Raw genomic sequence first — 26,911 nt, 5'->3', positions numbered from 1 at the left:
TCTGGCCCCTTAGTGTATCATGTGTCAAGTGACAAATCATCTGAGGGTCGGAAACAGCTGTTCTAATTTGGGAATTTTGAGAGTTGGTCATTTCCTATGAAAATTGAGAAGGCAGTGAGGCACTCCACTAGTCACTCCCACACCACCCTCATCCCCACCGCAGTCCATGAGTAAGTAATACACACCCCATTACTCAGAGCTTTCAGGTTTCACTGTGTCAAGGGTTTACAGAGAGAGTGGAGATTAGTTCGCTATCTAAAACCTTGCAATTTGAGATTTAGACTACATTTAGCTAGTGCTATGTACGTGTACTCTTTACTGTCTGTATCAGTCTAATCTCAGTGGAAAGCAGACGGTGTTTCATTTGAGTGGCATGTCTTCAAACTACATGTGGAAAGAATTTACGGCCGTTTTCCAGCTGTCTGTCAAACGGGTCTCCGCCCCTTTAATCATACCATTGGTTTAATTTGCAGATGGGGTGTTTAGTCATTGGTCTGTTTTTTGTCAACACAAAGCATCCCCATTCCTCCCTTGCCCTGTCTGTGTGTTGTTGAACTGGGTGAGGTTCTACTTGCGAACGAAGGAGAGAAGTAAATTATTTAAATGTCTCATATCTTTCTTGCTAGCCAACTAGCTTCCGAGGACGGAAGTTAAGCTAGCGAGACAACACGAGACCCCCTAACTACTCAAGCGGAGGCTCGTACGGAAACGGGCAGTATGAGTTTGTAGTTTGACATTAGCTAGCTAACGTTGGTCATTCATTCAGACTCGAGGTGTGGGATGCTTTTCTTTTGTGTTTAGCTATAGCTACTCCGTTTGCTATGGCTAGCTCGCTTCTGCATTTGACAGCAGTGACCGCTCGAGCTACATCATGCGATTCCGCATGGATATGATCGTCACCTATTTTCCAGCAATCAATACAAATAAGATGCTCGCTTGTCCAAGGGAAGTAGCCACATTTGATTTAAAACCGTAGTTGGTATTAGGGAATTAAGGCGGACATTGATCTCGATAATTGTCTACTGTAGCCGTCATTGGCTATCTATCCTCGGCGAAACCGGTTTGGTAAAGTGGCTAAAGTGATTGCTAGCATAGCTACATTTGGATGCATACGGAAAATGGCATCAACAAAGGCAAAGGTTGGGATAATTAATGAAAGCAACTCCATTCACGAGAGTGCCAAGACCTGCGCGAGCAGTCCCATATTGTTGGCCGGAGCAGCATCGTTAACGCTGAACAACAGGACATACTCACTCGATGACCTGGACACCATTTCCACAGTTGGTAAGTTTAGGCAGCAAGACAGTATGTTACAGTACACACACTGGTGAAACTGGTCTGCCTATCACAGGACTTCTCACACTATCCAGGCCTATCAACTAGGCTATAGGGAATAAGCTACTACTGGTACATGTGTGGCTCGTGCAGAACAGCACAAGCAATGAAATCCAAGGCGACAATGTGATCAGCCATTTCATGGAATTCGACATGGGGATATGCTGACCATGAAACATCATTCAACTCTTGAGTCAGAAGATAGCTGTCATGACTCTGTTCGCTCTGCTACTTAATCTGTCAACCGGAAGTGGACAAGGACGTTCTCGGTTTCAGTCAAGCTCACCCATGGGTTTATGGCCCGCTCTGTGGCCAATCATTGAGGAATTCGTGATCCCACACAGTTGCTGGGATGGTCAACATTTTCTTGACATGGCATTAGGGGAAATATCTGTGTGCATCTCGGGGATCAAGAAGGATTAATGGTTTCATTGCACACGTGGAATAACCAGCTTGAGAAGTGAAAGCTTAATGGAGAAAACTCTTACTTTCCTTATCAGACTTTTGTTACATTGAAACCCTTTGCACGAGTTTAGAGAGGATGAGTATATCTTTTTTTTTGTAAAAAAAAAAAAAGGAACTAGCTATATTAGTAAGGTGAGGTGTCAGATGTTCCTGTTGTTATTGTGAGCAGTGCCCTGTGAATGTCAAAGTTCATGTTTGGTTCTGCTCACTCTTGTCTGGGCATGTAAGTCCTTTCACTGCATGGGTAATGTGTCAGCAGACTCAGCTGTTGAACTGTTTTTCTTCTCACATGGGTGGAGTCCACTCTGTGGTGAGTCTAATGCCAGAAACCAAGAAAGTTCAAACAACATGCACTACTTCAAGACTGAACACAGGCTTCTGATCACGAAAACCACTTAGTCTTTTACAGCGCTCTCATATTTGATTCATGACGAGGAGGGACACTTGGCTAATAGAGAATTCCCATCTCATTCTTAAGCCCACGTGATCAGGGAAAGCATGAAGCTTAAAATCCCAAGATAAAATCATCCAATATGCAAAACCTTTTGTTAGATGATGATGAGAGGGATTTACTGCTTATGGCAAATCAGTTACATGTCTTGAGGACTGCTTTTGTCTAATGGTCATTGAAATAATGAGGCACCTGGCTCTCACGTGACATTTGAAGCTTACAGGCATTTTTCCCATCTTTCGTGCATATGAAATGTTTTCTGGTGCTGAGGCAAAAAATGGTGAGTCCTAAGCCTACATCAAGATACGTGGCCGCTGGCTAAGTGCATTGAGTAGCATCAACAAGCTAGGTGCATATTATTCCACGTCTGGCCTTGTTCCATCAAATATGTAGTGCCATTCAGATCAAATAAAAACACGGGCCTATCTATTTCGTCTCCCACAAAATTAGAACAAGAAACATTCTGTATTCTATTCAAATACATGTAGGCTAGCATCCAGCAGACCAAGAATCTGGCCAAATAACACACCGTAGCTGTGAAAATAAGTGTCACTGTTTCTCACTAATTGATTCGATTCAGGTGTGGAGGAAAAAAAAATAGGTCAGCTATTTTAACCTTCTTTTCCAAGTTAGCTAGATCTCTGGTTTGTTTCCATGAAACATACCTCACGTTGGTGTTGAGAGAAGCATCCATTTTGTGCCATTTGTTATCACATAGTCTGGCTGTTTTTCTTTCTTTTTTTGGAAACACTTCAGTATTCAGTACACTGTTCAAGTAATCAGTGCAGTATTTGGTGCATATCACCTTGCCTCAGGTGTTGCTCTATTGGAGAGAAAAGGACAAACCAGGCATGACCTACTTGCAGGGGAAATCCTGTGTCACATGTCCAAAATCATGGGACATTTCTGGTGGTAATCACTCAATTTGATGAAAATAGTATATACATGCACACATCTAAAAATGCAACAGGAGCTACAAAATCAGTGGAAGAAAACTGTCAGTTGCTTCCACAGGAAGATTAGGCTACTTGAGGGAGCAACAAACGGTGATCGGAAAATGACATTTCCATATGTCTTTACTGTGCAGACAGGTAGTAGTCCTAATCTCTCTAGACAGTTGGCTTCTGCGGCAAGGGTTCCTTCTGAATAGAAACAAAATATTGATTGAGATGTTGCCTAAAGACTACGCACATGTCATTATTAGCTCATTTATATTGAGCAAGGTGCTCAATATAAAATATTTTCTTTTTCTGTTTTTTTGTGCTTTAGTAGTGTCGGCCTAAAGTCTGCTTGTTGGGAATCTCTAGATAAGTAGTACTAGGCCCATGAGGAGAGGACAAACATCCATAGAATATCCATCTGATTGTGCTGAGTGTACGAGAACATATCTGCCTTGAGGCGAAATATTACACCAGCAATATTTTCAGATATAGGAGTGCAGCTGAACTCAGAGTCAAACCTGACCGTTGTCTAACCTCTGTCTTATCATATATTGGGGTGGCAGGGTAGCCTAGTGGTTAGTGTTGGACTAGTAACCAGAAGGTTGCAAGTTCAAACCCCCGAGCTGACAAGGTACAAATCTGTCATTCTGCCCCTGAACAGGCAGTTAACCCATTGAAAATAAGAATTTGTTCTTAACTGACTTGCCTATTTAAATAAAGGTTACAAAAAATTACAATTAAATATGATGAGTAAAAACACAAAGAAAGGGTTTGAGCTTTGGTTGCTTGCGTACTCCTATTAGATTACCATGGAGACTGAGAACCGGGAAGGACAAAGACCCCTTGTAGGAGGTAAGCCCAAACGTGCTAGAAGCCAACATTCCATGACTCTATCGGGGGATTGTGAGTCCATCTCTCTGTTTGCTCTGTTTGTCTCCTCCCTCTCTCCTTACTCACAGTGAAATATGACTAGACATAGGGTGTTATTTTGTACTCCTCTTGACCTGGAGATGGGAATAGAGAAACAATCTGAATTGTTGACCTGAAATAATGAGCTCAGACTTGTGAAAGAGTGAGAAGACAACTCAAGGAATCTTGGCCAGTTCTTCCAGATTCAACCTCTTTAATTGATGGACGGGTTGTAATTGTGGTTGATTTGTTGTAGAAATAATCTGAATTGAATGTTGCTCTATGACATTTGGGTGTGTGTGTGTGACAGAGAACTTAACGCCTTGTCTAATGACTGTTCCTCTCCTTGCTTCAGGCACAGGGACCTTTGGCAGGGTGTTCCTGGTGAAAGACAAGAAGAGCAGGGCGTTCTACGCTCTAAAGGCTATGAAGATCCCTGACGTGATCCGGCTCAAGCAGGAGCAGCACGTCCACAACGAGAAGGAAGTCCTGACCGAAGTCAACCACCCCTTCCTCATCAGACTGTGAGTGTCTGATCACCTCAACACCACATAGCATAAATGGCTATGTTTTGTTAAGTTATGCTATCATGACATAAAGTGAAGGAAGTCCTGACCGAAGTCAACCTCCACTTCCTCATCAGACTGTGAGTGTCTGATCACCTCAACACCATCATCAGCCACTGATCTGCTGGAGATGGATTTAATATACACTACCGTTCAAAAGTTTAGGGTCCCTTAGAAATGTCCTTGTTTTTGAAAGAAAAGCAAAAAATAATGTCCATTAAAATAACATCAAATTGATCATAAATACAGTGTAGTCATGGTTAATGTTGTAAATGACTATTGTAGCTGGAAACGGCAGATTTTTAATGGAATATCTACATAAGTTTACAGAGGCCCATTATCAGCAACCATCACCCCTGGTTTCCAATGGAAAGTTGTTATCTAATCCAAGTTTATAATTTTAAAAGGCTAATTGATCATTAGAAAACACTTTTTTGCACAACCTAGCAAGAAGACAAATTATAGTGTCTAGTTTGAGAAACGGGTGCCTCACAAATCCTCAACTGTCAGCTTCATTAAATAGGACCCGCAAAACACCAGTCTCAACGTCAACAGTGGAATGCTGGCCTTGGTGTTTTGCAGGGACTCTTTAATGAAGCTGCCAGTTGAGAACTTGTGAGGCTTCTGTTTCTCAAACTAGACACTCTAATGTACTTGTCCTCTTGCTCAGTTGTGCACCGGGGCCTCCCACTCCTCTTTCTATTCTGGTTAGAGACTGTTTGCAACGTTCTGTGAAGGGAGTAGTAATCAGCGTTGTATGAGATCTTCAGTTTCTTGGCAATTTCTCGCATTGTATAGCCCACATTTCTCAGAACAAGAATAGAATGACGAGTTTCAGAAGAAAGTTATTTGTTTCTGTCCATTTTGAGCCTGTAATCAAACCAACAAATGCTGATGCTCCAGATACTCAGTCTAAAGAAGGCCAGTTTTATTGCGTCTTTAATCAGAACAACAGTTTTCAGCTGTGTTAACATAATTGCAAAAGTGTTTTCTAATGGTCAATAAACCTGTTAAAATTATCAACTTTGACTAGCTAACACAACTTGCCATTGGAACACATGGGTGATGGTTGCTGATAATGGGCCTCTGTACGCCTATGTAGACATTCCATAAAAGTCAGCCGTTTCCAGCTACACTAGTCATTTACAACATTAACAATGTCTACTCTGTATTTCTGATCAATTTGATGTTATTTTAATGGACAAAAAAATGTGCTTTTCTTTCAAAAACAAGGACATTTCTAAGTGACCCCAAACTTTTGAACGGTAGTGTATAAATAATACATATGCCATTAAGCAGAAGTATTTTTCCAAGGTGACCTCTCCTACAGTGAGTGTTTACATTTCTATTATATGTATGTGATTAGGGGTATTGAAAACCCACGACCTTGGTGTTGATTGCACCACGCTCTTACCGACTAAGCCACACAGGGCCACTTTCCACTTGTCCTCTACAACTGTTTTGACAAGGTCCATGCCACATACTATAAGCTGAGCAAACACTGCCCAGACTACCGTGTAGTTTAGCTCTCTTACATCCAACCACTGTTACCCGGCAAATATTTGTGTTTGAATAGAGTCACCTTGTTCAAATGTACCAGTGTGTTTATTTCCTGTTCGTACCTTCCAGGTTCTGGACCCACCATGACGATCGTTTACTCTACATGCTGATGGACTACGTTCCAGGCGGGGAGCTGTTCAGTTACCTCCGTAGCCGCGGGCGCTTCAGCAACACCACGGGCCTCTTCTACTCCACGGAGATCGTGTGTGCCATCGAGTACCTCCACTCCAAAGAGATAGTCTACCGCGACCTGAAGCCGGAGAATATACTGCTGGACAGCGAGGGACACATCCGCCTCACGGACTTCGGCTTCGCTAAGAAGCTCTCGGACAGGTATGATGTCATGCCGTAGAGTGCAACTTTGTTGTCCGTCGAGACGGAAATGTCTCTGTGGACTGTGTTATTATATTTCCAGCCTCCCTGAGACCACACACACACACACACACACACACACACACACACACAGAGAAACGCATACCCAAGAGACTGGAAGCAGCACAGGGTCAGCCGCAGAGCAGCGTCCCAGTATGAGCTGTTCGTCCCCACCGGTATCATTCCATCTGGGAGCAGGTGTACTGCACAGCCAGGACATCCTTAATTGTTAGACACTATGCCCCCTAACAAGTCATAACCACGATATTATTAGACTGCCATGTTAATTGCGGGAGTGAATGCTGTTTGTTTTTCTGTCTCATTGTAAGACTATATCACGTTTAGGAATTGTAGCCATACAGACACATTTGCCTGATTGGCACAGTAGGGATATAGATATCCTTCCGGGAGTTGTTATATTACACGGGCATACAATATTCACAGAATGTATGGAGGGGAATCCTCGCTCTAAGACAGAATCCCAAAACATGAGGGAAAAATGCAGAGCTGAGATGAAGTTGCTGTTATTTTGTTTTTATATTCGCGTTACAAGCAGCTAGTCCTCTTCGGTAACCTCAGTAGGATTGGAAGGCTGCAGCACTCAGGTTAAAAGAGTTTTGTATCTGCAGTGCAGTAGCGATACTGCAGTAGCGCTAGTGTTTTGCAGGGAGCCTCGCTGTACACAAACCTGACCCACTGACATGTAAACAGAATGGACTAAGATTACATTTTCTCTGGCCGGGAGAGTAAAACAGAGTTAGAGTAGATGTGTCTCTGATGTGCAACTTGTGACCCACTTAAAGAAATGGAAGGCAAAAGAAATTGCCTCGAATGCGGCGAGAGTGTGAAGAACAAACGAATGAGCGAGCTGGCTGCCTTGCCGTGTGTGTGTGTGTGTGTGTGTGTGTGTGTGTGTGTGTGTGTGTGTGTGTGTGTGTGTGTGTGTGTGTGTGTGTGTGTGTGTGTGTGTGTGTGTGTGTGTGTGTGTGTGTGTGTGTGTGTGTGTGTGTGTGTGTGTGTGTGTGTGATCAGTTTAGAAGGTGAAACATCACACACTACACTGTTGATGCTTCCACAGTGCCACCTAGTGGCACAATAGAATGAACCCGCTTTAGGTTCTAGGATGTGCTCAGAGGTTACCGGTTTACGAGACTAACTTTCCCAGTCGTAGAGCAGCACTCTGTCCAGAGAGTACTCTGCGTCTGAGGTAGGTACTGTATGCCTATCTGATAAAGGTTTCAATGCGACAAAAAAAAATCTATAATTACAATGCAAGCTGCATTTTCCACATCGCAACCAAAGTGTCCCGTTCTCGTTCACTTCAAAATGTATAATAAAGATGGAAATGAAATCAGGGACCTTGAGCCTGCCCCTTAAACAGAGTAACTATTTGCATGCAAATGAACCATCACCACGGCAACTGAACAAGAGTTATATTCCAGAGGGCCATTTTTTACAAATGTTTTATTCAGAACATTAGAACATCTGATAAAAATGATAATTTGTTGTGTCATATTCTGCTCCCCAGTTTAGATTATCTCCCTGGCCTGATAATAGTGATCCAGGGTTTTATATGTCCTCCATACAGTGTTAATCAGCTGTACTATTGAACCAAAGACATTGATCTACCAATAACGCAACCAGAACCAATCCTTCCAGCAAACTAAAGCTCCGTCACTCTGTTGGCTCCAAATACCATCCGATAGTACTGTGAGATCAGGCTACACACGTGTTAGTTATACCATATCAGTGTACATACTACTGTGAGATCAGCCTGCATAGGCTACACTACTACTGACTGAAGGACCAGTCGACTGACAGCTGATACTATTGTGAGAGCAACCTACATACAGGACACTACTATAAAACGGCAGGGTGATTACTTCACAAGACTGGGGTTGTCATTCCCTGTATGTAACAGAAGTCTCCCCTTCTAGGGTGAACTCATTGGAATGTGCAGTGTGTGTGCTGCGTACAGGGTGACCCTTGGGGAAACCTAGGCTTAGAAGATTCATCAGTCAGACATGATTGGCCACGCCGCCGAAATAAGCGTTGTATGTGTGCGCATGTTCCTGTGTTCTGTTGGTGTAACGTAACATCTAGAATTGAAGTAGTTCAAACTGATATTGTTTCTCTTTTGTCTCTTTCGGTGTCTCTCCATCCAGGACGTGGACTCTGTGTGGAACCCCGGAGTACCTGGCCCCAGAGGTCATCCAGAGCAAAGGTCATGGCCGGGCGGTGGACTGGTGGGCCCTGGGGATCCTCATCTTTGAGATGCTGGCTGGGTGAGTAGTAGTGTCCTGTCCTCTGACTGAATGGGAAGGACTGGTGTTGAGCTGAACACTAGTGTCATGACTGGGCAGGGGTTTAACTGAATACTGTAATGTCCCCTGACAGGGCAGGGTTCAACACCAGGGGGCCCCAGTCCACCAGAGGACAAGATGAATGTGTGTTAGTAGCAGGGGTTTAACTGAATACTGTTAATGTCCCCTGACATGGCAGGGTTGAACACCAGGGGGCTCCAGTCCACCAGAGAACAAGATGACTGGGTGTTAGTAGCAGGGTTTGGGGTCAATTTAATTTATATTCAGAAAGTAAACTAACATTCCATTTCTCCTCATTGATTTTTAATACGAAATATTGGAATCGGAATTTCAGTTTACTTCCTGAATTGAATCCTATCCTCTATGGACAATTGGCTCTGTCTACATTGGGTAGTATCCAGCAGAATGTCTGTGGCGAGTCAATGGTAAGACAAGTGTGCTGTTATTCGGAGAGTTGACCTCATGAGGTTACGTCACTCTGTAGTGGGCTTAATTCCAAGACCAGCCTGCCTTTTGTTTCTGTGATGACAGAGGTGGACGGTCTTAAGGATGAAAGGAAGGTTACAGATTGAAGAAAGGTCTAAGGTAACTTATTCTGACACCTTTCCACGTGCGTGATCTGTGGAGACCAAGGGTTCATAATAACAAACTCTGGTGCCTTAAAGCTATGCTCTCTCGTCTAAGAACCCCACTCAGTCACTCATTAATTCAAGGCCTACAGAAGTACTGCTGAAATAGGATTTCTATAGACGGGCCGTTACCATAGCTTAACGATGCCGGGCCTGTGTTCCAAATGGCACCTTATTCCCTAAGTAGTGCACTACTTTTGACCGTAATCCTGGTCAAACGTTGTGCACTACATAGGGAATAGGGTGCCATTTGGAACAGAGGCAGTGGTGCTGGGCCATTTAGCTATGGTACATCTGCAGCCTGATGTCTATAGAAATCCTAATTCAGCAGTGCTTCTGTAGAGTACACTGGCCTTGAATGAATGAATGACTGACTGAGTGGATGTCTGCCAGCAGCATATAGCATCACTCACGTGGCCGGCTGCTCTTCCGCTCCTCTTTGAGACGAGGGAACCAAGTTAAATGATTTGTTCTATATAGCCCAGCCTACACATGAGTTAAGCGCTTGCTTTTTGCTTGTAATCCACATGCATTTCTGCAGGCGTCACAGCCTAGGCCCTACATATTTAGCCGAGTATATGTAGCCTATGTATGCACTCACTGAACTGTTGAGTCGATAAGTGTCTGCCAAGTGCCATATTATTAAGCAATAAGGCACGAGGGGGTGTGGTATATGGCCAGTATACCACGGCTAAGGGCTGTTCTTACACACGACGCAACGCGGAGTGCCTGGATACAGCCCGTAGCCATGGTATATTGGCCATATATCACAAACCCCTGAGGTGCCTTATTGCTATTTATAAACTGGTTACGAACGTAATTAAAGCAGTAAAAATTGAATGTTTTGTCATACCTGTGGTATATGGTCTGATATACCATGGCTGTCAGCCAATCAGCATTCAGGGCTCGAACCACCCGGTTTATAATATTACATTGATAATGCGTTGGCTCATATAATCCATGGAAGCAAGGAGGGCTCTGATAGCATACTGAACATAACACTATCACAGAGGTTCCCAACCTGAGGGTACTTTGCCTATCCACAGGGGGTACTTGAGAAGACTCAGGAGACCATAGGCCTACTGGTAAAATGGACATGAGGGGGTAAATCAGGGGTACTCCAGCCGAGCAAAATTCAGTTGATGGTACAGTAACCGAAAAAAGGTTGGGAACCACTCCCTATCATGTGAATTAGGCGCCCCTAGAGGGCACTAGTTATTATGACCTCGGTACAGTACACAGGATGGGTTTGGGTGTGTGTTGTTTGTTTTGCTATGGAAATGTAGCATAGCCCTTGTCCCCAGAGTGGGTCAAAATGTTAAATCTGAGATTTGACTTCATAGCTACGCCTTTTGAATAAAATCAAAGTTGATGGGCCTAGAATGTTAATTTTATTCAATCTTTTTTAGTATTTTACATGTTGATTAAATCTATATGAATATAGAAACCTGCGACTCGACAAGAGTGGCAGGGAAGTTGTCAGTGAATCAGAGGTCGTTCTGTACGTGCCTCTTCACCTCACCCTAGTCTTTTCATGTACCCGTGGAGAATTCAGTGGCCTTGGCTTCGAGTGAAGAAAAATGTGACCTTCTCCATACCATTCGTCACACTGGCCTTTTGAAGTGTGCGCACACACTCGGCGCTCCAGGAGACAAAAGCTCCCTTCAGAACAACGCGCCCTAAAGGTTGACTGCCGCGTAACTGTTTTGTCAAAGGTCCTGTAGCTTCCGTAGTGGAAGAATGTAGAGGGGGTGCTTCTGAAAGTTACGTGGTGTGGTAGGTTTACGCACTCAGACATCCATCCGCCCCAGGGTTCTGACTTCTGGGAATAGTCATGACAAGGTCACCTGTGCACTTAACTCCACACACACACTCAGTCCAGCCCGTTTGTATCTTACACACACACACACACACACACACACACACACACACACACACACACACACACACACACACACACACACACACACACACACACACACACACACACACACTGACACACAGACAGTCCAGTAGGCTTGTATCATCTTGTATCTAATCCTGCCTGGAGGGGGAGCCTGCCCTCCTTAATGGAAACCGCCCTGTCTTTGTGTGTGGTCCTCCCTCACACTCACATCACAACATCTTATCTGGTCAATGTAGACCATTCCAGGTCCATGTGAACCGGAAACAGTTTTAATTTCTTGACTTATCGGCATAACTGTTTTTCTACAATATATGGAAGATGGATATTCTTGAGTCTTCTTGTCGATTCTTGCTGTAGCTGTGCTAGTTTTAAATCTACTCCTGAACACCTAGGCCTACTCCTACATACAGATGATCCTAACTCCTACTAATAAACACCTAGGCCTATCCTACATACGGACTATCCTAACTCCTACTAATAAACACCTAGGCCTATCCTACATACGGACTATCCTAACTCCTACTAATAAACACAGAGGCCTACTCCTACATACGGACTATCCTAACTCCTACTAATAAACACAGAGGCCTACTCCTACATACGGACGATCCTAACTCCTACTGCTAAACATGTTAGTAGTTCCCTGTTTTTGATTTATCCTGTTTTCACCGTATCCTCCATCCGCTCCTCTCCCCATCCTCCTCCCTGTGGAATCTTGGCGACACCTCAGGTGTTACGTAAACCGTAGGTTACTGTTGCATAAGAGGAGCCGAGTCTCTAGGCTCTCACTGTCCATCACCGGGGACCTAGACTAATCTACCGGCAGGCTGGCGGGGGTACCTGGGGGAGCGGAGTGGTAGCCTGGGGGAAGGGGGGGGGGTAGTAGTCTGCACTTGGCCTCCCTCCCTCTCTCTCTCTACCATCCAGTAAGAGGAGGAGCCATTAGAACAGCAGCTCTCTGTTGATTCATCCTCTGGCTCCCTTCGTATTCTACCAACGCCCAGACTCTTCCTCCCCCCCCTCCCTTCTGCTCTGGCATTCACTGTAGAGACCTGTCCCTGCTTAAGACATCACATTCCCCTTGGCAACGAGCTTCTCCGAAGGACTTTATTCTGATCTCGGGTCATGACCAAAAAAATCATTACCGGACATTATTTATCCCTTCCTTATCCTGTTCGTATTAGTCATTTCAGTTTATTGACAGGTTTGGACTGATGCGTGCCCTGGTCACAGGATGCAGTTCAACCTTTGATCGTTGGCAATGTGTCTTATCTGGCTTTCGTCTAACCGTCTTAGTTCAATGAATCTATGACACAATTCTCTCAGGCTTTTTATGTAACAATTGCTTAACACTACGGGCTACTGTATGTTTAAGCTTAAACTCTATTGGACCAGGTTCGCTACTGGAGCAGTACGGAGAAATGAAAACCACACAACTTGAATAATTTAGGAAAAGAATGCCGGCTTGTATAAATAAAAATAGTTTCAAAAGAATGAATCGCCGTGAGTAAATATTGATATGTGAAATTTGTACGATGAGCTCAATATGAATGAAATGCATCAATAGCACAATAGACTTAGATATGGGCCGTACATCCTGCCTATAGAGTTGGGTGGGCCCTAGTAAACTATCTTAATCTGACGGTCACTCAGATTTCATTGTTCAATAGAAATCAAGTAAACATGAATCCTCAAAAAAACACAACCCAATTGACAAATACGGACTTATAAACCACTATGACATGGAATCAAATGTGCGTGACTGTGCCTATCAATATACACCGTAAGGCGTTTTAAGTGTAGCATGTGCTTAAAACAATCCCACTGCAATGTATGATGCAATGATGTCTTGCAAGAAAAATCTTTCCCTCAATCCCTTCACAGCTCATTTGTATAAATAAGTGAGTGTTAATATCCAGGTCTCTCTTTTTAGTTCAGTTTCATACAACTTCTCAACAATTTGAAACATAGTTTATCTTCCATGGAATGGCGGTAGCTCTTCACATTCCGTTCTAGCTCTTTTTTTTTTAAATCTTTTTTTTTATGCATGTTGGCGCCAACTGGTGTAGAGCGTGAGGTTAGGAGAGGGACTAAGAGAATATTGAGTTCTGATTGGCTCAAAATAAACTGCTCGTCATGCAGCTTCTGGCAGCTGATTTGTAATGGCTGTCAACTTAAACATATAGCAATATTGTATAATGTGATTGGTTACTGGAATCTCACTGGTAACGATAGGTCATCAACGTTAGTTGACCTGCGTTACGTTTGTTTTGTGTTACACATCTAACAGCCTCCAGGCCCCCATTCCACTGGAGGAGGTTTCCCATTCCATTTTGACAGGCTCAGCTCGGCAGCCCCTGTGACAAACTGGTGTGATTATCCGTCTGTCTGCTGCATGTGTAATGCGTTTAGCTCGGCTGGCCTGGCCCATTGTGTAACGCGGCCTGCACGGTTAATGGCTTGTCCAGGCTGGAGTAGTGCTGGGGAAGCATTCACCATTAAACCATCAAGAGTCACCAGAATGCAGCTGATTGGTCTGAGGAGCTTACGGCTCTGTACTGCACAGAGACACATAGGCGAGTGTGTTCATACATGTTGCGGAAACACACACACACACACACACAAACTGTAGGTTCATGTGTTTCACTGCTTTGTGTTGTAGTGCAGCCCATTCAATTTTCTGTTTATAGCTAGGCTTCCATCCATCAACAATCTGCATAAAAATAATATGTGCATTCTCCCGCCACAGATGTGTTTTCATCAAATTGATTTGTTGCGGATAACAAGCTGTGCGTGGTGACGTCGGACATATCAAAATAACTTTTGCGGTTAAATTCCCATGTACCGACAAATAAATACAGGTAAATGGGTTTCCATCTCATTTTTAACTCTACTGATGGTTTTTGTCACAAACAGCTGGTCTTGACAGCTGGGCTCTAGTCGACAGCTCACAGAGTGCGGGTAGGCAACATAATTATGAGATTGTAATGGACAAAAAATAGATTATTTGTCGAACAGCAGCATCACATCTGTAGTCTAATAAACTGCATGCTTTTCCATGCCGTAGTGGGAGGACATTTCAACATTTAGCAGACGCTCTGTAGCCGATGATCCAGAGCGACTTACAGTAGTGAGTGCATACATTTTTGTACTGGACCTCTGTGGGAATCGAACCCACAACCCTGGTGTTGCAAGTGCCATGCTCTACCAACTGAGCCACACGAGACCACACCAAATATCACCGTTTTGACACTTAAGTTTACTTCAGTATAATGGTTGTCAATATTTGTGCCATAAAAGCATTTCCACTGCCATTTTTCGCCCAATCAATTTTACAGACACGTCTTGTATAGCGTATTCTGCTTGGCGGACATTTAGAAAGTTTACCGACAAATTTGCTGTTTCCATCAAGCCTGTCGTGACATTTTAATCTGACGTACTTGACTCGCAAAAATCTGTTGGATGGAAACCTGGCTTTTGATGCTATTTTTACACTGTGATTTAATTTTTTGTGTGTGTGTTTGCCAATAGGAGCAAACATTTTGAAGGTTGAGGAGCGATGACTGTTTTCTGACATGTTCTTTTATTTTTCCCTCCAGGTACCCACCGTTTTTCGATGACAATCCTTTTGGTATTTATCAGAAGATCCTCGCCGGAAAGCTGGAATTCCCACGGCATCTGGATTTCTATGTAAAGTAAGTCGCACACACCCAAGCACAGGGGATTGTGGGTGAAATCATGGAGGGAAAGTACCCAAAGTCTACCACTACCTCGGCACAAACGTATTCCATTATGATACATAATATACGATAAGCCGTCTTATATCATTTCAACTTGAGAGGAGAATTTATGGAAGTTGTTTTTCACATCACATTTCAATCAGATTTTTAGATTTAGGTCTTGGCAAGCAGGAAACAAAATGTTCCTGAGAGAAGTCTTTCTCCAGACTGTAATTGGAAACAACCGCATTCACCCCAACACACTCTCTACCCATAATAAACCGTGTGTTTTGGAAATGCATTATTGCCAAAACTTATGATTAGGACCTGACAATTGGAATTTGTCAGAGGTGCATTGGGAATACCTTTCGTTGTGTATGTGCATCTGGGAATGTACTACATCCTATATTTAACCTATCCAGTGTGAGACCGTGTGTGTGAGACCGTGTGTGTGAGACCGTGTGTGTGAGACCGTGTGTGTGAGACCGTGTGTGTGAGACCGTGTGTGTGAGACCGTGTGTGTGAGACCGTGTGTGTGTGTGTGTGTGAGACCGTGTGTGTGTGTGTGTGTGAGACCGTGTGTGTGTGTGTGAGACCGTGTGTGTGTGTGAGACCGTGTGTGTGTGAGAGACCGTGTGTGTGTGAGAGACCGTGTGTGTGTGAGAGACCGTGTGTGTGTGTGTGAGACCGTGTGTGTGTGTGTGTGCCTGCCCGCGCACGCAGACAACAGCTCTACATGTGTGTGTGTGTGTGTGCGCGCTAACGGCTGCGTCACACAGCGCAACCATCCTCCCAAACGACCGGGTCAATCTGCCTCCCATGCAGAAGATGAAGAGCTAGCTACGCCTAATGTGGGGTGCGGGCCCTCACTAATGACACACCCTGCTGAGTTGGAACTCGTCCTTTTAAACCCATCAGAACCGTCACACTGCTCCTCAGAACAGCTGGGGGTTGGAGTAATGTGAGGAGATTACCGGCTTTAGGAGGAGAGGGCCTGGGACGCACTCAATCAGCTCTGACACACTGGCCCAACCGGATACCTGGGAGAGGCCACACACACACACACAGTCCCGCTGATACATAACACACTAACAATAGAGCCCCCAAACACTTAAGCCGTCTATCTTTTGGTCACCAGACTTTTTAAAATATTCCCTCCAGCTATATCACTGTCACTTTGACCCACTCCCATCCATCCATCAGAGTTGCCTGTCTCTGGCTCTGGCTGTGTTTGTCTGTCCATTGCAGTAACTCTTTTCTATCGCAGAGAAGATAAGACATGTTACAGTATAACTGAACAGGTGTAAGGCGTAAAGTTTTATATGCCATTCTAAATATAATGTATTTAGTAACGTCACTGTGCAGGGCTTTCTGCATAAAAAAGTATTTTGGGGGGGTGGCCTATTTTTTTCAGGCCGCCTTAATCCAAACAGAAAGGAGGAAAGATGCAAAGTGTTTTCAGTGTAAACTTAAATGACTAAAACCAGATATAAACTATGAAGAAAAGATAATGGACCTATGTATTTTTAAATAAGAGAACTGTCGACTAACAATCACCAAAATAAAAACAAGCGAGTCAGGGGAAAATCAAAATTTCAAAAAACAATGCATTCAGGAGTATTTTTGTCATGGCATGGGGCCCCCATTTGATTTTGTTATAATTTTAGAGTCACTCAGATAGCATAAGTCATGGCAAAATGTGTAGATTTGCAGGAAATGTGCTTTATAAACTGCAACAAAGCAAACGATCTCCGCCACAAGGCAAAATATGTAGAATTCCACAAAAATGTCGATTGGTGACTTCTCCATTGGCCACGCCCACTGCCACGCTCCTGCCACTCCCACCGCCTATGCCCCATTTTGATCCAGAAAAAAAGCCATGCTGTGTGGTGTATTTTCATAGAAATGTACAGTGACATTGTTTGTCGATTGCATAAGATAGAGTTGTCTCAGAATGGGCAATCAATTGGGATTAAGGAAAGTTGTATTTCCCCCCTCAACGTTTCATAAGGCAGGCTACATGACCATATTTCTATTTAACCAGGGAACAAAAACTGTTGATGTTAGAAATGTCTTTTGTGAGGGAGACCTAGCGAGAGGTCAGCAGGAAGTAGCCAGTGGGTACATACAATTACAATGGTCAGTGACATTTTCTTTTAATCAGAGCTTTAAACTCTGATTAAAGTCTTTTGTAGTTTGTTCCAGGACCAAGGAGTATTATAGGAGTCGGATTGTTTCCCCATTTCAGTCCTTGCCCTAGGAACTGTAAAAGAGGGCACTGAATGAGAGCGGAGGCTGTCGGATTGTGAAGTTGGTGTTTGGGTTTAAGACACTAAAATGCAGACGGTCAATATTCGGCTCGTATATTTACATCTTGTGCTGGCATCTCGTTGGTTGTAATATATACGTCGGCTTTATTGAAAGCTCACTCTGTCAGCGCCGGCAGCATTTCATTGGAAAACTTACACTGTCCTTTTTAAAGACAAATTAATCCCTAAAGTATGCCTACTCCAGCATCTTCATAGTTGTGAAAAGTTTCACTTTAAAACCTGTCACTTTCCCTCATTTAAAAGAGAGGGAGGGAAAGAGCAAGAGCGAGAGAGATGTTTCTGTTTGGATGCAACTCGCATATATATATATATATATATATATATTTTATACACACACACACACACACACAGGATGTACCGCTCTGTTACCCCATGGCACCTTTATGAGTCCGTCAGGTTATCTGTTGTTCCAATGGCCAAAGCTCATCCATCTTGTTGTCAGCTTTTGGATGGAAATGGACTTCTTGGCTTCTGACTGAAACTGCAGACATGCAGTAGATCTGCTGTCTGAACACACAGACACAGACACACACACACACTGCTGTCTGGAGATAGATTGCTAGTGTGAAGTCATTGTAACTCTCTACCTGACTGTCTTTCTATTGTTTTCCAGAGATCTCATCAAGAAGTTCCTCGTCATTGACCGAGCCAGGAGGTTAGGCAATATGAAGGTGCGTTTCAAGATCAAATCACTATTGGGATTTGATTTCAGAAAGGTTTATTACCCCAAGCTATACTAAAACGTTACGTGAGAACAGATACACAGTAATACTTAAACAGAATTTCAAGTATTTTGTTCACTCTGCAGGTTGTGGAGTGAGAATTCTGCAGTTTGACGTCACCCTCTCAACACTGAGACGGGAAAGGAAAAGGCCTAGGAAGTGACTGAATGTCTGCATTTGGTTCCAATTAGCTGGATACATAGAGGAAGTTGTTGTAGAGGTAGTTTGCACCGTTATAGGGGTGGCAGGGGTTTAGGGTGGATCACAGAAAAACGCAATTCCCCTTCCTATGCACTGTCAGTAAGTCAGTTTAGTAGTTAATCACATGGGGTGTTGGTTCATTACTTAGTCCTGCCATTTCAGCATGACTGCATTCTATGCAAATATAAATTACATCTTGCTGGTAGCCAGGATGTCCACTGTAGTAGTAGGAGTGAAGCCAGTATGCACAAGCCATCTACACAGGAAATGTATAGGAGGCAACAGAGAAGCTGTGTTTGCACAGTGAGAAATGGAGTCTCCCTCCACAATGAACACGGCCTCTTGGTAACGCCATATTCCCTTTTTATAGTGCACTGCCTTTGAACAGGGCCCATAGGGCTCTGGTTGAAAGTAGTGCACTATGTCGGGAATAGGGTTCCATTTGGGACGCTGTGTCACTCAGTGGAGTGATCTGTAATTCCTCTTGTGTGAAATAATGTATTTTTTTACACCACTGTGATTGAATTGGCTCTCCCGTCATAACAGGAGGGATTTTATTTCTTGAACTGCACAATGCTGCCCATTCTACGAGACACTGAGCGGTCCAACGTAGACGCCATGCACATCTTTAACTCTCATGGCGAACTGATTGTTCCTTGATTGCTTGCCACCGTTCTGTGCAGTATGTGTGTGTATGCCTCAGGAACACTGCAGGCCTGGTTTGTACTCATCCACCTAGGATGGAAAGATGGCGTGAAAGAAGAAAAACAACAACTTGTATTTATCTGTTTCAGACTTCTAGTCCCTGTAGTCCACCGCCATTTTATGATTCATTCATTGGAATAATGCATGTGTCTGGCACTGACGTTCAATCGAAGGATGATGTCTGAGTGTTTTGAATTACACCGTTCAAAGGCATGAGAGTCAATGTGGGAGTATATGAAGGCTCTTTTCAATAAAACAACTGTTGGTAAGCACAATGATTAAATAAACATAATTCAGCACACAGTCTGTTATTGACTTGTGCCTCAAAGGGTTTTCTGAGGGAAATGTGCTAGTTAGCCGACTAGCTAGCTGACTCATGGAGTGGTCGAGCCACACACTCCCAGTATACCGGGTGAATCACCACAGACACCACAAAGTGTTTAGAAGGAACGAAGTGTTTTGCTCTAATTATTCTTATTTCAAACTGTTTATTCCCGGACGAGAGAAATACTTTATTTATCCTGATTCCAGATTGTGTCGAATAGACCGCCCACAGACGGCTCTGATGCACAGTGTCTTCTCTTGCAGAACGGAGCAGACGATGTGAAAAAGCACAGATGGTTCAAGTCTATAGACTGGGATGGTGTACCTCTGAGAAAACTGAAGGTCTGTCACGTTGGCGATATTACACCCACAATCATCCAGACACATCAATGGGAACACTCGTAAAACGTACACTTTATTTTCAGCATATACTGTTTTCATTAAACCCACCATTTTAGAGTTGATTTTTTTTTTAACACCTGCTTTTTTTTAAAGCTCTTTTTCATGTATTCATCGTCACATTATTTTTGTTCCCTCAGCCACCCATAGTTCCCAAGGTGTCCCACGAAGGTGACACGTCTAACTTTGATGCCTACCCCGAGGAAGAGTGGAAGAAAGATGCACCTGTGCCAGCAAAGGATTTAGAAATCTTCAAGAACTTCTAAAAAAAAAAAAATTTTTAAGGCGGAAGTAACGACAGAAAGACTTCAAGAACATATAGGTCTTGTAGAGAAAGACTCGAGAACGTTTAGATCTTGGAAAAGGTGAGTTAAACTGCTAGATGTTGAAAAAAAAATATAGAAAGAGTTCTGGATCTTGCTGAATAACAGAAGGACTGGTAAATCATCTGAGATGTCACCATTTTATGGTCAGCAAGAGAACTTCTAAGCTTCCAAGTCCCAGAACTTTATCTTGCTTGAAGACATTGACGTGTTCCACATTGAGTGGAAGAGCAGGAGAGAATTTACCTTAAAAATAACTAAAAGCGTCATCATATCACCACACTATTTATCTATCATTAATTTATTTTTGTTTGAAAAAGTTTTTTTCCACTGAACTAAAACCTCAATCCTCAGTCCTCAGTTTCTTTGTTTCTCTGAGCCTTCTCCTGTTATGCAAAAATAAAATGATGGTCCTCTTTGAACCAAAGGACATTGTTACTGAAATGAATATGTTTAAAATGCAATAATCAGGAATTTTTATATTTTGTTGGGCCAAAAAGGTTCCAGTTTTCTTTGTTGGAACTTGTGGGACTCAACCAACCGAGCAAAGCTTATGATCCAAAAATGATCACGCATACAGTAGACTCAGTATTGAGCTGTACAGTAAATGGAATTTACATGTGTGGTTACTACATCCTTACTTAGTAGATTGTACTGGATATTTGTCAATGAGAAAGTATGAAACTTGTACAGGAACGTACTACAATATCATGCCAAGCAAGCTTTGTAATATCATTTTATTGACTGGCCGCTAGTCAAATAGTCTGTTAAACTTGTCATTTTGAGCTGTAAGTACTTGGCTATCTATTGGCCAGACTTCCGTGCATGTGTGCATCAAGGCCAGACCAAAAAGCACTTGTAAAAGGTGCCTTTGGATGTGACATACTGTGTGTCTTCTTCTTTTCTCCTGACAAGCTAGTGGTACTTTTTCCAACTTTATTTATATCACACACACTGTTTATACTTGAGCTGTGCCGTTGAAAACATTGACTGTTAATAATGATATACGTGGAATAATTGTTGTGTGGAAGAAGTGTAGCTAGTTGCTATATGTGGAATTGGGTTTCCTCCCATCTTTTTCTTCCATCCACTTTGTCCTATTTTGCTGTTCACGCAATAACAGGAAATGTCCCTGTATATTGACTGGTATGTCTATCTTTCTCTAGGTCTCTTTCACGTACTATAAAGAACTGTAGAATACAGATCTCCAGCTGGTTTCATGTATAGCCAAGCAGGAAGTTGGCTTCAGGCAGCCAATAAACTTTTGTCTTCTCTCCACCAATCATATCACTGGCCAGTAGAAAGCACATCATGACTAGACGCATCATAGTACAATCACAAACTGTCTCTCACACTTACTTAGTAACACTTAAGTCATTTGTGTCCCTTTTTAGTAAACTTAAATTATTTGAATTGAACAATTTGGTTGCTTGTATATAATGTTTTATGTAGTTTTCTTAACCAATTATGAAACAATACTCCGTGTGAGTTTACACCAAACGGACCGAATAATTAGGACTTTTGGTCAATGCGTGTATTGTTTCTTTGCATCTTTTTGTTGTGTATCTTAGGGAATTTGCTTTACAATCCTCAGCCTTTTGCCTTTTTTTAAGATGTTTATGTATTAGCAAAAAGAAAATGAATATGAAAGAAGAAATACTGTACTTTTAGGTCAATACAAGCAAATTATATTTTATACCCATACCATTTTACCAATGCCTTTTGTCAAAGTGTGTAGATTTTTTAAAAGTATTATTTAACAGCCTACCTTACAAACTTTGTATGGCCTTTTCATATTGTTAATGTTGCAGTACTGTATTTAACGTCTTGAGATACTGTTTAAAAGATCCACACAACCAGGATTAAAAACACCTCCTATCCACTGACTCAACAACCGATTCTCTTTCCTCTCCGAAGTGTGATTGTAATATATCGTAATGTATTAATAGCAATTGCGACACTTCACTTTCTGATAGGCTAGGTAGAATTGTCTCCATATTGCTTACATCTATGTAATCGTTTCAGATGTATCAGAGTACTTGTGGTGGTAGGAGCCAGGGTTAGATTTGTAATTCAGAATAGGATGTGATTATCTATTTCCACATTGGTTTTGTATATACTGTAGGTGATGTGACTGACGGTTGTCTGGTTGGCCAAACGCTATTAAGTGTATCATAACCTTTAATCTTCTCTATGATTCAATAGCTCTTAGCTGGCCTTAGACGTATTAGCTACCACTATTTCCAGTCATCAGACAAATGAGATTTCGGAGTGTTTCAGTCGGTTGGTAATTTGTCTACAAGTTCACCGGCCTAGTCTATTTACACAACATTGTAATTGAGTTGTGTGTGTGTGTGTGCATGAACACTTTAAACCGCACAGCAGTCATCGATTTTAGGAGCTTCATTATCCCCTCTCTTAAAGGCTCTCATTCATCCAAATGAATCTAAAAGGTATAATTTCAAGAAAGTAATTAGTGTTAACAGTGGAAAGTGACTCGTGGTGTCTGGACCTTGTGTTGCATGACATCCAAGGCTGCTCCAGAGACTCATAGCAGAGTGGTTCAGCCTCGGTAATAACCGACTAATGTATCCCTTATGATCAGAGAGACTCCACTGAGACTCCTTGGCTGTTTTCAAATGGCACTCTATTCCCTATATAGCGCACTACTTTTGATCAGGGCCCATAGGGCTTGGGTCAGGAGTAGTGAACTATATAGAGAATAGGGTGCCAATTGAGAGACTGACATACTTTCTACCCACTGCACAGTGCAGCTCATGTACTGTTATTTTCTGTAATGGACGTGTGAAGATGTTTGTACATCTGTGTTTACCATTTTATGTTTCTGTGTTCAGCAGATGCTCACGGTGACTCATGTTTGACTGGGGAGAGGGGATCCAGTCGACCACAGCGACTCAACCATATCACAGTCTTACCATAGACACCCATAAGGCATTGAAGGAAATGAACTCTCTCTGAATCATTACGAATGATTGAGAATAAGTTAATTGAATTAAACCCTGATAAAAACGATTTACATTCCGGAAATTCTAATTCAAGCCTTAGGACAATAAGTGCTGTGAGGTACCTCTGCTCTGTCATTGATAGCTGTCATCAATGCTAGAGCCCTAACAACACACTTTAGCGTTAACCTCTCACCTCCGGGCGGTCGTAAACAGGAGCCCCGCCTGGACGCCTGACCACCAAGTAAACGACTAGAGTCTCCTCAGAGCATCCCCCACCCACCCCTTAATGACAAGCAGAGGTCCTTCCTGACAACACTTTAAACATTGTTGTTATGTCAGATTGTCAACGGCACCTGTCATCAGTTTAGCATTGCAAGTACATGTACCCTCCTCAACGCTATACTTGAGTTAACCACTGAATGAACACATCAAGAAGACTAGGTCTTATCTGTCTGGTGATAGCAACCTATAGGCCGGTGCACTCACTATGACTTAGCCTGGCAGTGTAGGATGGCTGCTAGGTCTCCTATTGGTGGATGAATGCAGAGTCCAGCCAGTTGTGAAAGAATACCTGAGACGGGAGGATTGAGCTAGCAAATGACCTTAATTACAGGGTTCTTTTCATGAGAGCACGGAGCAGGAACCACTTTAATTTGAGAGGTAGCGTATGTCTGGGCCAATAGCCGAGCAGTTAATGGCCTGAATTTGAATTACATGACATATGTTCCCTACAAGGATTCACCACTCAGGTAGTATCACTATTCAGAGGTTGGTGGATTTAAAAAATAAATTTAAAAAACTGAACAATAATAATAAATTCACCATGCAACAATTTCTAAGATTTTCATGAGTTACAGTTCATATCACTCAATTGAAATAAATTCATTCGGCCCTAATCTATGGATTTCACATGACTGGGCATACAAATATGCAGCTGTTGGTCACAGATACCTTAAAAACAAAAGTAGGGGCGTGGATCAGAAAACCAGTCAGTATTTGGTGTGACTACCATTTGCCTCATGCAGCGCGATGCATCTCCTTCGCATAGAGTTGATCAGGCTGTGCAAAGTTGCTGGATATGGGCAGGAACTGGAACACGCTGTCGTACGCGTTGATCCAGAGCAACCCAAACGTGCTTAGTGGGTGACATGTCTGGTGAGTATGCAGGCTGGGACATTTTCAGCTTCCAGGAATTGTGTACAGATCCTTGCGACATGGGGTCGTGCATTATAATGCTGAAACATGAGGTGATGATGATGGTGGATGAATGGCACGACAATGGGCCTCAGGATCTCGTCACGTTATCTCTGTGGTTTTAAATTGCCATCGATAAAATACAATTGTGTTCATTGTCTTATGCCTGCCCACACCATAACCCCACCGCCACCATGGGGCACTCTGTTGACAACGTTGACATCTGCAAAGCTCTCCCACACGACACCATACACGTGGTCTGCAGTTTTGAGGCCGGTTGGACGTACTGACAAATTCTCTAAAACGACGTTGGAATCTGCTTATGGTAGAGAAATGAGCATTAAATTCTCTGGCAACCGCTCTGGTGGACATTCCTGCAGTCAGCATGCCAATTGCACGCTCCCTCAAAACTTCAGACACCTGTGGCATTGTGTTGTGTGACAAAACTACACATTTTAGAGTGACCTTTTATTGTACACAGCACAAGGTGCACCTGTGTAATGATCATGCTGTTCAATCTGCTTCTTGTTATGCCACACCTGTCAGGTGGATGGATTATCTTTGCAAAGGAGAAATGCTCACTAACAGGCATGTAAACAAATTTGTGCACAATATTTGAGAGAAATACGCTTTTTGTGGGAATGGAACATTTCTGGGATTATTTACTTCAGCTCATGAAACATGAGACCAACACTTTACATGTTGCGTTTATATTTTTGTTCAGTAGATACACATTGTGTTTTTTGCATGCTGCATAGTTTGAAATCTTATCATATTTAGTAGCATTTATTTACTCTCACTCTCCAAGTTTGCTCCTATCCTAATAAAGTGAGAGACAGGTAGAGGAGATAGAGAGCATATGTGTAAGTTTGAACTATTTTGCCCTAACTCTTTCACTAGTAAATGGATATATATGCTTCACAAAAAAATGATCCATCAACATAACAGCTGAACAGCTGGATGTGATTGTGTCTCACAAATCTTGTCCCTAAGATACGTCCTCTGGTGCTGAAGGCCCGTATTGGAGCGCTTCACAATGGCGCTAAATCATTCACAACTCCAAATACCTCGAATCTCAATGTGTTTTGAAATGTTGACATATAATTCCAGCACAGTTATCCTTATTAGTTGAGGTCTACTTTCATAGTTTTGATTGTTTATTCTTATCAGTTCCTACATTTAGACGGTGCTCAGACAGCGGCTGTAGGAATGTTTGGTTGTTCATACATGTTTGTTGTGAGTGAAAGCTGTGTAGCTTTTTAACCTATTGACACACTAAATAAGCAGTTTTGGCTACCGCCCTGGCATCGGTGCAATGTATAAATGTCTAGTATGATTTGGAATCATCTCCAAGATACATCTTTCTGGCACGGAGGAAGGAAACATTAAACAGAGCCTGATGGCTGGGAGACAGCAGTGAAATGTATCATCCCTCAGGCAAGGAACAAGTCCAAACACAGCCTGCCTGGCCTCTCTTCTGCCCACTGTCTTCTCCCTCTTCCCTCTCCTCCACCGCTGTCTCTCTCAAGCTAAGCTCACATATGAAATAGTTTTAATATGATCACACCATGGATCATTTAGTTGTTTGATTTTGAATTTTAGGATCCCTTTAGGTATCACCAAAATATATAAAAACATGATTTGAGAAAATATTGAATTTAACCTTTATTTTATTTTTATTTATTTCACTTTTATTTAACCAGGTAGGCTAGTTGAGAACAAGTTCTCATTTACAACTGCGACCTGGCCAAGATAAAGCAAAGCAGTTCGACACAAACAACAACACAGAGTTACACTTGGAATGAACAAACATACAGTCAATAATACAATAGAAAACGTGTATATACAGTGTGTGCAAATGAGGTAGGATAAGAGAGGTGAGCCATAGTGGCTAAATAAATACAATATAGCAATTAAACACTGGAGTGACACAGTTGAAGTCAGAAAGTTACATTCACCTAGGTTGGAGTCATTAAAACTAGTTTTTCAACCACTCCACAAATGTCTTGTTAACAAACTGTACATTTTGCAAGTTGGTTAGGACATGTACTTTGTGCATGACACAAGTAATTTTTCCAACAATTGTTTACAGACAGATTATTTCACTTATAATTCACTGTATCACAATTCCAGGGGGTCAGAAGTTTACATACACTAAGTTGACTGTCCCTGTCCCTCAACAGCTTGGACAATTCCAGAAAATGTCATGGCTTTAAAAGCTTCTGATGGGTTAATTGACATCATTTGAGTCAATTGGAGGTGTACCTGTGGATGTATTTCAAGGCCTACCTTCAAACTCAGTGCCTCTGCTTGACATCATGGGAAAACTAAAAGAAATCAGCCAATACCTCAGAAAAAGAATTGTAGACCTCCACAAGTCTGTTTCCAAACGCCTGAAGGTACCACGTTCATCTGTACAAACAATAATACACAAGTATAAACACCATGGGACCATGCAGCCGTCATACCGCTCAGGAAGGAGAAAGCTTGGCCAGCCATAGAAAAATGCTACTTGAAATTCTGAATTATCGTGGATTTATCAGTGGTGATAGTGTTTCCTAGCCTCGGTG

The 26,911-nt window shown here is 42.6% G+C and overlaps 1 protein-coding gene across 3 annotated transcripts; it reads left to right on the top strand.

Moving 5' to 3' along the window:
- The first annotated feature begins 514 nt into the window (after window positions 1-514).
- Window positions 515-23,632, top strand: LOC124011092 (cAMP-dependent protein kinase catalytic subunit PRKX-like). Of its 3 annotated transcripts, none has more exons than XR_006834544.1 (9): window positions 515-1,284; window positions 4,457-4,625; window positions 6,297-6,560; window positions 8,765-8,884; window positions 15,058-15,153; window positions 18,121-18,178; window positions 19,225-19,400; window positions 19,724-19,801; window positions 19,999-20,061. XR_006834544.1 is itself a non-coding variant. In XM_046324094.1 (8 exons), exons 1-8 carry the CDS (start codon window positions 1,119-1,121, stop codon window positions 20,122-20,124), a joined length of 1,077 nt encoding a protein of 358 aa, XP_046180050.1. In that variant the 5' UTR covers window positions 517-1,118; the 3' UTR covers window positions 20,125-22,063. The 3 variants fall into 3 exon arrangements, 1 of the variants encoding a protein (XP_046180050.1); XR_006834543.1 differs by lacking the exon at window positions 19,225-19,400 and adding an exon at window positions 23,037-23,632 and having other exon boundaries at window positions 517-1,284; window positions 19,999-20,223; XM_046324094.1 differs by lacking the exon at window positions 19,225-19,400 and having other exon boundaries at window positions 517-1,284; window positions 19,999-22,063.
- The last annotated feature ends 3,279 nt before the right edge of the window (window positions 23,633-26,911 follow it).

Source organism: Oncorhynchus gorbuscha, linkage group LG23 (genome assembly GCF_021184085.1).
Source record: "Oncorhynchus gorbuscha isolate QuinsamMale2020 ecotype Even-year linkage group LG23, OgorEven_v1.0, whole genome shotgun sequence".
Taxonomy (NCBI): domain Eukaryota; kingdom Metazoa; phylum Chordata; class Actinopteri; order Salmoniformes; family Salmonidae; genus Oncorhynchus; species Oncorhynchus gorbuscha.
The sequence above is the reverse complement of the archived record's forward strand: the minus strand, read 5'-3'. Positions and strand labels throughout refer to the sequence as shown.